This window comes from Aspergillus sclerotioniger (assembly GCF_003184525.1).
Source record: "Aspergillus sclerotioniger CBS 115572 chromosome Unknown BO94scaffold_1, whole genome shotgun sequence".
In the NCBI taxonomy this organism is placed as follows: Eukaryota; Fungi; Ascomycota; class Eurotiomycetes; order Eurotiales; family Aspergillaceae; genus Aspergillus; species Aspergillus sclerotioniger.
Window position 1 is genome coordinate 1,462,927 of NW_020290991.1, and position 13,621 is coordinate 1,476,547.

The 13,621-nt window shown below is 53.3% G+C and overlaps 6 protein-coding genes across 6 annotated transcripts; 2 read left to right on the forward strand and 4 right to left on the reverse strand.

Moving 5' to 3' along the window:
• Nucleotides 1–727: 727 nt before the first annotated feature.
• Nucleotides 728–1,325, forward strand: BO94DRAFT_580493 (GNAT family N-acetyltransferase; the record flags this gene model as incomplete). The annotated part of the gene is made up of 2 exons (XM_025615331.1): nt 728–1,245; nt 1,313–1,325. 2 exons carry the CDS (start codon nt 728–730, stop codon nt 1,323–1,325), a joined length of 531 nt encoding a protein of 176 aa, XP_025473423.1.
• Nucleotides 1,326–1,350: 25 nt separating this feature from the next.
• On the reverse strand, nt 1,351–2,938 carry BO94DRAFT_17111 (flavin monoamine oxidase family protein). Its single transcript, XM_025605925.1, has one exon. It carries the CDS (start codon nt 2,787–2,789, stop codon nt 1,359–1,361), a length of 1,431 nt encoding a protein of 476 aa, XP_025473424.1. The 5' UTR covers nt 2,790–2,938; the 3' UTR covers nt 1,351–1,358.
• On the reverse strand, nt 2,671–5,550 carry BO94DRAFT_17127 (catalase/peroxidase). Its single transcript, XM_025605926.1, has one exon. It carries the CDS (start codon nt 5,344–5,346, stop codon nt 3,088–3,090), a length of 2,259 nt encoding a protein of 752 aa, XP_025473425.1. The 5' UTR covers nt 5,347–5,550; the 3' UTR covers nt 2,671–3,087.
• A 995-nt stretch (nt 5,551–6,545) lies between these two features.
• BO94DRAFT_562059 (heme-dependent catalase) lies at nt 6,546–9,199 on the forward strand. Its single transcript, XM_025614265.1, has 5 exons — nt 6,546–6,889; nt 6,938–7,163; nt 7,213–7,628; nt 7,671–7,835; nt 7,887–9,199. The coding sequence occupies exons 1-5, from the start codon at nt 6,596–6,598 to the stop codon at nt 8,976–8,978; spliced, it is 2,193 nt and encodes a 730-aa protein (XP_025473426.1). The 5' UTR covers nt 6,546–6,595; the 3' UTR covers nt 8,979–9,199.
• Nucleotides 9,200–9,432: 233 nt separating this feature from the next.
• On the reverse strand, nt 9,433–10,146 carry BO94DRAFT_619758 (uncharacterized protein). Its single transcript, XM_025616884.1, has 4 exons — nt 10,023–10,146; nt 9,817–9,873; nt 9,588–9,735; nt 9,433–9,506 (listed from the first exon to the last, which is right to left on the reverse strand). Exons 1-4 carry the CDS (start codon nt 10,032–10,034, stop codon nt 9,472–9,474), a joined length of 252 nt encoding a protein of 83 aa, XP_025473427.1. The 5' UTR covers nt 10,035–10,146; the 3' UTR covers nt 9,433–9,471.
• A 445-nt stretch (nt 10,147–10,591) lies between these two features.
• BO94DRAFT_530045 (S53 family peptidase) lies at nt 10,592–12,864 on the reverse strand. The gene is made up of 5 exons (XM_025610592.1): nt 12,625–12,864; nt 12,305–12,568; nt 11,724–12,255; nt 10,806–11,668; nt 10,592–10,750 (listed from the first exon to the last, which is right to left on the reverse strand). Exons 1-5 carry the CDS (start codon nt 12,831–12,833, stop codon nt 10,678–10,680), a joined length of 1,941 nt encoding a protein of 646 aa, XP_025473428.1. The 5' UTR covers nt 12,834–12,864; the 3' UTR covers nt 10,592–10,677.
• Between the last annotated feature and the right edge of the window lie 757 nt (nt 12,865–13,621).

The window sequence follows — 13,621 nt, forward strand, 5'->3', positions numbered from 1 at the left end:
AGTTTTGGGTTGGGGTTTGGGTGGGATGAGGGAAATATATTCCGGGTTGGGATGATCACAACTACTTACTTACTACAGAGCACTCGGGTAAATGGATGGATGGTAACATGGTGATATGGGTAGTGAGGGATTTATACTATACACAGAATGCAAGTTATCTACCCCATCTTAGGTACAACAAGCTACTTGCTCTTAAATCAAGCCAAGTACAACATAATTGTAAACAATAAGCTAGAGAAAAAATACACGCGGGTGTAGGTATTAATATTTATCCAGCATTTAGCTTGCCTTTTCTCGGGTCTCCTTTATCTATTTTCATATATCGTATGTGGTGGGTGGTACTATTCAACTAAAGCATTAAAACTGTGGCATCATCAGGCAGATATGTGAATACTTTTCTTTACTCTATTCTTGTGCGTTTGCTTTTTTGATTCGTTGGACATATCGGGAGGGGATGTAATATCTATTCTAAGCTACTACTCAGGTAAAAGAATGTGCGCGCAATAATGTGATCCTGAGATTATTTAGTGCTTACGTGCGGATGTGAGTCAGAGACTACTAAATTGCGGGTCGAGAAATACGAATAGATACGGTCGGGTTTATGAACTACCCCACGTAAACTAAACAGAATAAAATAGAAATAAACTAAGCATGGGTTATATAAATCCCCCCCCCCCCCCCTGCCCCTCTCTTTACTTCCTCAAATAAAGATACCCTCATGCTCAAAATGACTACCACCAAAATAACCCAATGCCACCTCACACCCATCAACCTCCACGAACAAAACCAATACACTACACTCCACCACCAACGTATCCTCTGCGGCTGGGACAGTTCCATCTCCGATCTCGACGGATGGAAACAGAAACAAGTCGAAGGTCTGAAAGGATTCTTTTGGATTATGATTCCCACCGAAGATAAAGAAACCCTGATAAACGCCGGGCACATCTCCCTGGACGCATACACCGACCCCGCAGATCCCGACCTCGCTCGATCCGACAAATCCCTCCTCACGATTCAAAACTTCTTCATCCTCCCCGAGTATCAATCGCGGGGTCTCGGACGACAAGTAATGGAGGTAGTGGAGGGAATGGCGCGGAGAGAACCCCACGGGGATGCACACTGTCAGGCAATTACATTAACGTCGTTGAGTAAACGGTATTGGTACGAGGAGAAACATATTCGGGATAGATTTGGGCCTGGGGGACCGCCGTATTGTAATCAGGAGTGGTATGAGAGGTTGGGGTATGTGGGGTTTAAAGAGGTTGATCGGTATGAGGTGAGGGATTTGGAGGGGGTGGTGATGTTGAAGGCGACGTATATGAGGAAGGAATTTGATTGATTTTTTGATTTGGGGGTTAGATGGTTTGAAGAATCTCGGCTGCGACTCGTTCCCCCGATCGGATGGCCCCGTCCATGTATCCAATCCAGTAGGTTGATGTTTCGGTTCCGGCAAAGTGGATTCCTTTGACGGGATCGCGGAGAGAGTCGCCGTAGTCGGTGAGGAGGCCGGGAGGGGCGTATGCTACTGGGCCACCGCGCGAGTACTCTTCCAGGTCCCAGCGTTGGATGATCACATGGATTGGGGTCGCGGCGTTTGGGCCGAACATGTTCACGAAGCTTTGGGTGACGAGGGCGGCCATTTCTGTCTGGTTCATCTTGTCTAAGCGTCGCATTTCGTCGGCGACGATGAAGCCCATGAGTGCACCGAAGGATTCATCGACTGGTGTGTTGTCGTAGGTGATGCGAATGACGCCCGTATCGGCGAGGGCCTGTGCGTTGAGGCCCAGGTTGCGCCACCATGGGGTCGGATAGATGGCGATTGCCTTGCCGATGGAGCCCATGGGCATGCGCTGGGTGAGATGGTCTCGTCCTGGGGGGAGGGGTGGGTCGTATACAATCCGTGCGGCCAGAGGAGGAGACATTGCCACGACGACTCTCTTGGCTGTGATTTGTACCTGGTCTGAGACGACGAGGTATCCCTCATCGTGGCGCTGAATCCTGCGGACAGGACTTTGGAGGTAGATATTCTCTGCACCCAGTCTGTCTGCCAACTTTAACGCGATCAGCTGTGTCCCTCCGTTGATGCGACTTTCTTGTGCCCCACCAGCCACCCCGATAAGACGATCCAGTGTTCCGAGTGTGGTTTCATTCCCACTGGCCGCGATATAAGCCAGCATATAAAGCAAGGACGGCTCGTTGGTCTCGGTGGAGAGAATCCCGGTGACGGCGGTATCGATGAGAAATTGCGCATCCGACAGAGTAAGCTGTGATGCAAAGAAGGTAGCCACCGTCATGCTATCCAATATTGAAGCGTTGATGTGGTTCCATGGTGACTGCACATCAAGTTCAGCAGCCAGGGTGTTGAGCCGTTGCTGGAGAGTGACCAGCTCGATCAACGCCTCCATGTCCACAGGAGGCAATCCACCACTCCCCAGATCGCAAGGATAGTTGGTCACCGTGTCATTTCGCAGCAAGGTGCAATTCCCCGTGTTGTAAGTGGGATACGTGGTCAACCCGAGCTCGGCTGCAAGTGCCAGGACACGATCCTGGGTCGGACCGACGAATTCTGCCCCTACCTCCTCGACAATACCCCCGGGCAACTCGACATTTAGGACTCGACCTCCAACGCGATCGCGGGCTTCAAGAATGGCAAAGGATTTGCCGGCCGCGGCGAGGTCTTTGGCGGCTGACAGGCCGGATAAGCCGGCGCCGATGATGGCGACGTCCACGTCGGCGAGTGAGGCTGCTGCGAGGGCAGCCGAGAGGAGAATACCCTGAAGACGCATGATGAGGTTGTCATTGGGATAAGAGCAGTGGATCGTGGGTATGTCGTCTCACGAGAGATGGCATATAAGACGGATGAAAACCTGCCGGAGACAAGTCACTCCTCGGGAAGTTGCATTTCTGTGCAACTTCAGAGCCTGTTGGAAGTTCTGCTCGTATTATCTCTGCTCGTGAATTGTCAAGCCACTCGACCGAAGGAACATGTCGTTAGCCAGGTAACCCTGGCACCACCTTGATCATTGTTGAAATTCATTGATTACATCATTAAAAATATACATCACTAAAATCATGCAAACACCATCAAGCCTTCAGATCAAACCGATCCAAGTTCATCACCTTATCCCACGCCGCCACAAAGTCCTGGACAAACCTTTCCTGCCCATCAACACTGCCATAAACCTCTGCGACCGCACGCAGCTCTGCGTGAGATCCAAAGACCAGGTCCGCGCGTGTCGCCGTCCACTTCTTCTCGCCCGTCTTACGATCGGTTCCCTCGTATACATCGCGGTCTCCATCCTTCGCCTTCCAAGCCGTGCGCATGTCCAGAAGGTTCACGAAAAAGTCATTGGTCAGACGTCCAGGGGTGGAGGTGAATACACCATGAGACGACCCATCGTAGTTGGTGTTCAGCACGCGCAGACCACCCACCAGGACAGTCATCTCGGGCGCAGTCAATGTCAACAGGTGCGCCTTGTCCACGAGATATTTCTCCGCGCGCACCCGTGCCGTGGAACATCCATAGCTCCGGAACCCATCAGCTACCGGTTCCAGGTGAGAGGCGGATTCCACGTCGGTCTGCTCTTGCGAAGCGTCCATTCGGCCGGGTGTGAACGGAACGGTGATGGAGTGGCCGGCATCCTGAGCAGCCTTTTCCACCGCAGCGCAACCAGCCAGGACGATCAGATCGGCCAGAGAAATCTTCTTTCCCGCCGAGGCATTGTTAAAGTCCTTCTGGATAGCTCCGAGAATCGACAAAGTCTCTTCCAGCCACGGCTGATTGTTAATCTCCCACTGGCGCTGTGGCGCCAAGCGAATGCGAGCCCCGTTGGCACCGCCTCGTTTGTCGGTCCCGCGGAAGGTCGATGCAGATGCCCAGGCAGTGGACACAAACTTGGACCCATCCACCCCGGTGGCCAGGATGGTGCGCTTCAGGTTGGCAATGTCGGCTTCATCCACCAGAGGATGATCGACTGCCGGAATGGGATCCTGCCACAACAAGTCCTCAGATGGCGCCTCCGGGCCAATGTATCGAGTCCGAGGTCCCATGTCGCGATGAAGGAGCTTGAACCACGCGCGGGAAAAGGCGTCGGCAAATTGATCCGGATGTTCCAGGAAGCGGCGCGAGATCTTCTCGTAGATCGGATCGTAACGCAGAGAGAGATCGGTGGTCAGCATCTTGGGCTTGTGTCGCTTCGAAGAGTCATAAGCATCGGGAATGATATCATCTGCCTCCTTGGCCTGCCACTGATTGGCCCCCGCCGGACTCTTGGTCAGTTCCCAGTCAAAGCGGAACAGATACTCGAGGAATCCATGACTCCACTGGGTGGGAGTCTTGGTCCAGGTGACTTCCAGACCACTGGTAATAGCATGACGACCCCTGCCGCTCTCGTAGTTGTTGTTCCAGCCCAATCCTTGGGCCTCTAGATCAGCCGCAGCAGGTTCGGCGTCGACATTGTCAGAAGGGGCAGCGCCGTGTGTCTTGCCGAAGCTGTGGCCACCAGCAATCAAAGCGACTGTCTCCTCGTCGTTCATGCCCATGCGACCAAAGGTGGTGCGAATATCTCGCGCCGCTGCGACCGGATCCGGGTTGCCATCCGGGCCTTCGGGGTTGACATAGATCAAACCCATGTGCGATGCAGCCAGCGGCTTCTCTAGCTCGCGGGTATGGATGTTGAGATGGGGTGGCTCGTCCGTGTCGATGGCACCGTGCTTGGTGACTCCTGGAAAGCCATCGGCATAGCGGACGTCGTTACCCATCCAAGTTCTCTCTCCACCCCAGTATACCGACTCATCGGCCTCCCATGTATCGGCACGACCACCCGAGAAGCCAAAGGTCTTGAAGCCCATAGACTCGAGGGCCACATTGCCTGCCAGCAGCATCAAGTCTGCCCAGGAAATCTTGGCGCCGTACTTCTGCTTTATGGGCCACAGCAGACGACGGGCCTTGTCCAGACTCGCATTGTCGGGCCAGCTGTTGAGAGGAGCGAACCGTTGCTGACCTTGACCACCACCCCCACGGCCATCAAAGACCCGGTAGGTTCCGGCACTGTGCCACGCCATCCGGATGAACAAACCTCCATAGTGACCGAAATCCGCAGGCCACCAGTCTTGAGAGTCGGTCATCAAATCATTGAGGTCTTTCTTCACGGCATAGTAGTCGAGGCTATTGAAGGCGGCAGTGTAATCAAAGTCCGGAGCGAGAGGGTTCGAAGCAGCCGAGTGCTGGCGAAGAATATCCAATCTCAACTGATCAGGCCACCAGTCGGTATTGCGAGTGCCTCCACCGCCGATGTTGGCGTTGGATCCGCGCTGGTGGAATGGACACTTGGACTCGGTCATTGGTGTTGATGAAATTCAATATATTTGCAGTTGTCTGATACGTGATCAGACAATGATCATGCCATACCCTTCGGATGATGGCAGGCCATCTTATACGACCCCCCGTGGCCAAAATGGGCCGGTCACACGCGCAAGGGCACGGACGGCTGCAAATTTGCCGATGACGCACCCCGCATCTGCTTGAACAGGGTCCAATCCGGGGTGCTTGGTCATGATGCTGAGTCACTGTGAGAGGAACACGAACTAGACTCGCATACAACAGTGGTGGTGAAGCAGGTGACTAAGGTGGCAAGTGCGGGGTCAGTATTGAATCTTAGTAACGGCGCTTAAGGATTGGAGATGCGGATGATTAGCCGTTAAAGGATCGGATCAGATCCATGGTCATCAGGCACCTCTAGAATTCGAGAATTAGCAAGCATGGCGTTGATAACAAGGCCGACTGAGCATTGCTGGCCAGGTCACATGACCGGACTGGACCGGCTTATTCACTCGACTGATTAACACGTGGTCCAGACACTTCATGAGGTAAACAGAGATAAACTGGCCAGAAATATTACCGAGCATCTGCCGGACAGCGAGCGGGACAGCGAGCGTGGCCAACGTCATTGAATTCACAGCGACCGAGTGCGTAGAAAGTCGAGAGTGGCAGAGGACGAATCATCAACGGAACGATCCAGATTCCGGGGATTACCAAGCAGCCGCGCCAATCGGGCCACCAGTGGAGTCGCCAACTCGATCGTCCGCCTCTTACCAAGCATCCGGCGTCCAGAACGCTGCTGAAGTAACGGAATAATGCCCAGACCGGCCTTGGCAGGTCGGGATCCTGTCGGAACGCACCAGTCGGGTTGCAGCTCACCAGCTATACTTGGCCCAACATGGCATGACGTGAAGCCATCCGCAGCCTATCACCATGCCATGTGCCTCTTTGAGTTTGCTCAAGCTGCTTAGCGGATGAACCTCCTGCATGAACATGGGGACCTTGGACGATGTCTCTCACCGTGACCGAAGCTGTATATCGCCTGCAAGTGATCAGCATCGGTCGCGAGATTGCATGACCCAGGTGGATCCTTTGGTCCCAACAGGAGTGTCCGGATTACCAAATTCCGTGCCTGTGCCTGCATCGAACCAGATTCTGGATTCCCAGCTTAACTAAGGCTATGATCGGCCGCATGGCTACATAAGATCCCTGAAGGCACCTCCAGTGACATCCAGACGACCACGACCCAAGAAGATCTTCAGTCTCCTCGCCATGCGTCAATTCTGGCTTTTGCCGGCCGTTGCTGGCCTCGCCGGGGCTCAATGTCCCTATCTGTCGGGTGAAATGAGCTTCACCGAGGAGGCAGACAACCCGACCGATACCATCAAGGTCGTGGAACAGGCCATTGACAATACCTTGTATGTCAATGACACTGACAGCTACATGACCACCGACTTTGGTACTCCCATCTCGGATCAGACCAGTCTCAAGGCTGGTGCTCGGGGTCCTACCCTTCTGGAGGACTTTATCTTCCGTCAGAAGCTGCAACGGTTTGACCATGAGCGTGTATGCCACCACCAGACAATCCATCAATACATCCACTAACTGTGGTAGGTTCCCGAGAGAGTCGTCCACGCCCGTGGTGCTGGAGCATACGGCACCTTCAAGTCTTATGCCGACTGGTCCAACGTCACTGCAGCCGATTTCCTGAGTGCGGGTGACAAGGAGACCCCCATGTTCTGTCGCTTTTCCACCGTGGTCGGCTTCCGAGGCAGTGTGGATACTGCGCGTGATGTCCACGGTCACGCCTGTCGCTTCTACACGGACGAGGGCAACTACGGTAATACCTTATGTTGTGATAGTCACTGCTAGTCAGCTAATCATCACAGACATCGTTGGAATCAACATGGCCCCCTTCTTCATTCAAGATGCCATTCAATTCCCCGACCTTGTGCACGCCATCAAGCCCATGCCCAACAATGAGATCCCCCAGGCCGCCACTGCTCACACTTCTGCATGGGACTTTTTCAGCCAGCAGAGCTCAGCCCTTCACACCGCCCTGTGGCTGATGTCTGGCAATGGTATTCCCCGTTCGTTCCGCCATATGAACGGCTACGGTGTGCACAGCTTCCGCTTCGTGGCTGCCAACGGTACCTCCAAGGTGGTCCGTTACCGCTGGAAGTCCCTGCAGGGTGTTGCCAGTCTGGTGTGGGATGAGGCTCAGGCTGCTGCTGGTAAGAACAGCGACTACCATCGTCAGGATCTCTACAACGCCATTGCCAACGGCCGCTATCCTAGATACGAGGTAAGACCTTCCCCTTGTTATCTAACTATGCTAATTATCTAGCTCGGGGCCCAAATCATGGACGAGTCTGACATGCTCCGCTTTGGATTCGATCTCCTGGATCCCACCAAGATTGTCCCCGAGGAAGTTGTCCCCTACACCCCTCTCGGAGTGATGGAGCTCAACGCCAACCCTACCAACTACTTTGCTGAAGTCGAACAAGTCGGAGTATGTCCATCCCCCATCCCCTCGGTGCACTTGACGAAACTAACCTGTCAGTTCCAACCTGGCCACGTCGTCCCCGGTATCGATTTCACCGATGACCCCCTGCTGCAGGGCCGCCTCTTCTCCTACCTGGACACCCAGATCAACCGTCACGGCGGTCCCAACTTCGAGCAGATCCCCGTCAACCGTCCTCGCAAGCCCGTCCACAACAACAACCGCGACGGCTTCGGCCAGCAGCAGATTCCCACCAACAACTGGGCCTACACTCCCAACAGCATGAGCAACGGCTACCCCATGCAAGCCAACCAGACTCACGGCCACGGCTTCTTCACTGCCCCGTACCGCTACGCCAGCGGTCACCTCGTCCGCGAGGTTAGCCCAACCTTCAATGACCACTGGTCCCAGCCCGCCATGTTCTGGAACTCGCTCGTCCCAGCCGAGCAGCAGTTCCTCGTCAACGCCATTGTCTTTGAAAACTCCAAGGTCGCCAGTCCTCACGTCCGCCAGAACGTCGTCACCCAGCTCAACAGGGTCAACAACAACCTCGCCAAGCGCGTCGCCCGTGGTCTCGGTCTCGACGAACCCACCCCGGACCCGACCTACTACACCACCAACAAGACCTCCAACGTCGGCACCTTCGGCAAGCCCCTCCTCAGCGTCGAAGGTCTCCAAGTTGGCTTCCTCGCCTCCAACTCCCACCCCGAGTCCATCAAGCAGGGCCAGGCCCTGGCCGCCCAGTTCGCCGCCGCCGGCGTCGACCTGAACATCGTCACCGAAGCTTATGCCGACGGCGTCAACGCCACTTACTCCATCTCCGACTCTATTGCTTTTGACGCCTTGGTCATCGCCGACGGCGTTCAGAGCATCTTTGCCACACCCAGCTGGTCCAACCAGGCCAATGCCACCTCGTCTCTGTCCGCTTTGTATCCCCCTGGCCGGCCTTTCCAGATCCTGGTTGATTCGTTCCGCTACGGAAAGCCCGTGGCCGCTCTGGGTAGTGGTAGCCAGGCTTTGATGAACGCGGGTATCTCGCTTACCCGGCCGGGAGTGTACACTGGCTCTAATGATACCTCGGAGATTGCCAAGGAGGTGATCAAGGGTCTTTACACTTTCCGCTTCTTGGATCGGTTTGTTCTGGATGAGTAGATAATGTTGTGATGGCTCTGGGAGTCGGTATATAGAATCATGATTATTTCATAGATTACGATAGATATGTCTTTCTTTATTCAATAGATTGTTTGATTTGCCGAGTTGGATTGGTTGTAACTGATTACTCTGTTTGATTATGACTCGGAAAGAGTTTGTATTTGAGTAGGGCAATCATCGTTTTGATTTGTACCAAAGTAGTGAAAGGAACATACGCAGATCGAATTTATTAACCAACCCATTTGACATATCCACTCAACACATGGATACCATCCACCCAACCACCTATCCCTACCCCACCTACTCCCTCGGCCTTAATCCTATACTAAACAACATACCCTACAATCCAACACCCTCACCAATCACCAAACCACACACAAACAATTTCCTTTTCTATTGACTGCTAAACCTATCCCCATCCCCATCCCACCCCCTCCCACATTCTCACCTATCCCCTATACCCCATTCCAGAACCAAAAGGTAGAGTGAACCTCTATTTCATCATACTATTCATCTTCTTCCACACACCTACCAACCCCAATTAGCCACAACCCCTTTTTTTAAAAAAATAAAAAAAAGAGATAGAGAAAGAGAGAAAGGTATACTAACTCTCAAAAGAAACAAACCCAGTCTTCTCCTCATCATAAAAACTAAACATGGCCTCCAACTGCGCATCACTAAGTTGACTCCCACTCGAACTTCCCTTCACGGCGGAGGTGAATTCAGGGAGAGCGAGTTTGCCCTCGCCGGATTTATCCTATCGTTGTTAGTACTTATTATTCTTTATTCTAGATGAGATATGAGATGTTTATGGGGTAGGGTAGGATGGGGAATATACAGCCTGCTGGAAAAGAGCTTTAAGCTCGTCGTAGAAACCTTGGGTTCCTTTTGAGTCCTAATATTTTATATCATGGGTATTTGAGTTAGTTTAGTTGATTAGTTGAGTTGTTGGTTATGTAGGTGAGTAAGTCGTCGGGTTTAATTGTATGCATGCATGCATGCATGCATAATTGTCCGAGAAGTTGGGTGGTGGGTAGAACTAACCGCGGCAGACATTTTGGATGAGGAGTAATATTCTTATTTCCTGAATGGGAATTGTAATAATAATGATGATGATGATAATGAGGTGTTAGGTGGAATGAATGATACTCCGTACTGTGGCTGGTGGTGCTGGTGGTGCTGGTTGGATTTTTTCCGTTTTCTCCACTTTTTCTTTTTCTTTTCTCCGGAATGCGGGATTATTATTGATCATTATGGTTATCTATGGTTGGTGGGTGGTTGAGGGAGTGACCCACTTATCTTCTAACTTCGGGGTACGGAGAACTAGTACTTTCGGGGTGGTGTTGGTGATGGGAAATCTAAACCTGCATAATTACCTACATGCAGCTTGCAGAATTCATCTTTCTAGTTCCTATCTACTTATTCCGCATGTAGGTAGTAGCATGTAGGTACCTGGTCCCGAACACGGGATCAATTCCCTCCCGTGTCTTCAACCACCAGATAAGAAACCCGCTCATCCCGACGGTTCTCCGCCGGACGCCCGTGTGATGAGCCTGCAGCCTACCTACTATCTAGTAGTAGTCATAATGTGATAAAAAGCTACCTAGGTACTCCTGCGGGTCTCCTAAACAATGTCTCATATTTCTCATCATTAATCTATCTTGCACCACTACCCCATCTAATCATAATCCGTAATCGTTTAGGGCAAGTTCAAAAACACATCCAACAATTTGGGGTAGTTGGGGGTTCCTAGACCGGAGACGGGATCCCATCTATAATTCATCTTATTAGTACTTTTCAAATAAGGAGGAAGAGATAGGGACATACCCAGGAGCAGTATAGAACCCCTCAGTTCCACAACCGGGGTTCGACCCATTCGTGATATCATTCAAGGCCGACGGATTCCGATACAGGACCGGGTTCAAGAATCCCAACGGGCCCTTACCCGCCGCAATCCGTCTCTCGATGATCCGGTTAATCACAGAGGAGAAGATCGGCGTACTAGCACTAGTACCACCCTCAAGAATGAACTCCCCGGCATTGAACTCAGCGATGTTGTCGCCGTTGGCAGAAACATCCGGGTATCCGCGGCCCAGACGGTTATAGATGCCGCCGTTCTTCCCGAAGCTGGCATTGCCCTCGTAGTAGGGGTACGGCGGGTTATGGTTCTTGAAGTACTCTGCCACCGCGGCGGCCTGGTAATCCGGGACGGTGTAGATGTTGCTGAAGCCGCCGCCGGAGGAGAAGGCGATGGAGTAGGGGTGGCCGACGGGGTCGACGACGGCGCTTTCGCCGTCTGCGATCGTGTGGTTTGGGTAGAGCTTGGTGGCGCCGACGTTGGTGACGTAGGGGCAGGAGTTGGGGAAGGCAGGGCTGAAGATGGTGCCGTTACCGAGACAGCCGTTGTCGTTGTCGTCGCCGGGGGGGCCGGCTACGCCGTCGTCACCGGAGGCGAAGAGGATCGAGGTGCCTTGGAGGCCAAGTTTCAGGAATTCGTTGCATTGGCGTTGTTGGTAGTAGGCTGGGAGGTCGTATTCTTGGCCGCCGTAGGACACGGAGATTACGTTGGTGGGCTTGTATACGCCGCACATGAGCTGGCCTTTGTACCCGTCGGTGTAGTTGTCCGGGTAGACGGGGTCGAGGGTTGGGCTGTCGCCGCATTCGCCGTAGGCGCAGTAGGTGCAGTAGGACTGGGTTGTTAGATTGGGGTGGAGGTAGAGGGGGGAGGAGGGGGAGGGGGCTTACTCCGTCGACGGCGTCGAGGAAGGTGTTGAAGAAACCGTCAGTTTCGATCTCTCCGCTGGCGTAGTTGATGTCGTCGGTTTGGTAGAGAGTGATGGTCTGGGGGTAGACGATTGGGTAGGCGAGCTGGAAGTCCAGGTCGGATTCGGCTCCGGCGTCACTGGTGTTGACAGGGGCGTCGGCACCATCGATGAAGGCGGGCTTGGGGTGAGTGCCTTGGGGAATGTAGGGGGTGAAGTTGCGGAAGAACAGGTTCAGGTCTTCCTGGGCGTAGTAGTCGCCTTCTTCGAAGATGCCGAGGGAGTTGTTGGCGCTGACATTGGCGCTGGCATGGGGGATCTTGTAGAGGGCGGCGACACAGGCAGGAGTGATGACCTCGTCGCAAGTAGCGAGGGAGGAAGCATTGACGCTGGTCTTACCAAGAGGTCTGGACTTGCTGGTGTGTTTGGCAGATGGGCCCTTGGAGGTCAGAGGCAGCAGCACGCCGGGCTTGACAAAGTCGATATGTTGTTGAATGTGTTGAGGAACGCGGTACCTGTTGGTCAGTATGCATCTAGTGTCAGAGTCAAGTAGGAAAGACATACTCTTCAGCAGCAATGGCCTTGGTGCCGGAGATCTTGTCGGTGTAGTGGTAGTACTTGGTGTGCAGCAGGGCTTCGGCCTCCTTGGCCGATGCGCCAAAGACGATCCAGCCCTGGTTCTTGGTCTGAGCCAGACGGGACTCATCCACACCGGCTCCGACCAGCCAGCTGCGAACTGCCTTGACGGTCTCATCCGACGGGGCAAAGGTGTTGGCCACCTCTTCGGCCGTCCAGAACTTGCCGTAGTTAGGAGAAACAGAGTCAGACCTGTCTGGTTAGTATGGAGGATGGTTGGAGGGGGGTGTGGGGGGGGGTGCACATACACGTTCATCAAATACTCGTAGGCATTATCGAGATTGCTCTGAGTCAATCCGATGCGGACCAAGACATGCTCGTGTCCAGTGACCCGACGGGTCTTTTGCCATCTGGCCGGGGTGGTGGTACGCCTCTCGTGCACGACATGGTCGGACGTGGGCAGGGCCAGGGAAGAGACCGCGAGGGACAAGCTGCAGAGGGTGGAGAAGAGCCTCATCTTGCGTGCAGTTGCAGTTGCTCTGAGTTGCTGCTGCTCTGTTGAAAATATCCGGCTCCTTCAGCGTATTTATAATGGAGACCGGCTTACCTCCGTATACTCCGGTCGGGGTTGCATCGTCGTGTAGACTATCTAGGGCATGCGGAGGACCCTTATCGGAGATGGTAGGCTGTTAGGTAACTGCATTATCACGATGGCCAATCACTCAGATTTCTTCATTAGGGTGAAGCTAATCATTGGCAGGACGATCATGTCTTGCTCCGAGGTGCCAATCGCGTCATGCGAGTGCGGAACTGACAAGGAGGGGTTCGGGTCAGGCCGCATTCAACACTGATTAGTGTTCTTTACCTGCTCTAGCTGGTCTAGCTGTCTCTAGTGTGTTGGTAGTGTGTTGGTAGTGGCTTTTGACCGCTACTCGTGGTGGAGGCAAAGGCTTAGCCGAGACTAACGCGGACTAGGGCTGATTTAGCTCCTCAGCCCCGCTGAGCTGATCCAGCAGGATGAGCTTCGCCACAGGATGTAGGTGGTAAGATTTGAATGTTCAGTGTTGTGAGGAAATATAGGAATTGTAATTGTTAGCATGCCATTGCATTTGAGCAATGCTCGATTCACCACCAGATATAAGATCGGATTGCCATGTTCATATCTACCATCCAATGTTCGTCAAAGCTCAACTACGAGTAGCTCACGGATAGCTCGGAAGCTGCGTTAAAGCCTCCAATAACAGTCCGACATGAGTACCAAGCAGTGACTAACTCGCATCGCCTCAGCCGAAGTGGAGACATCAT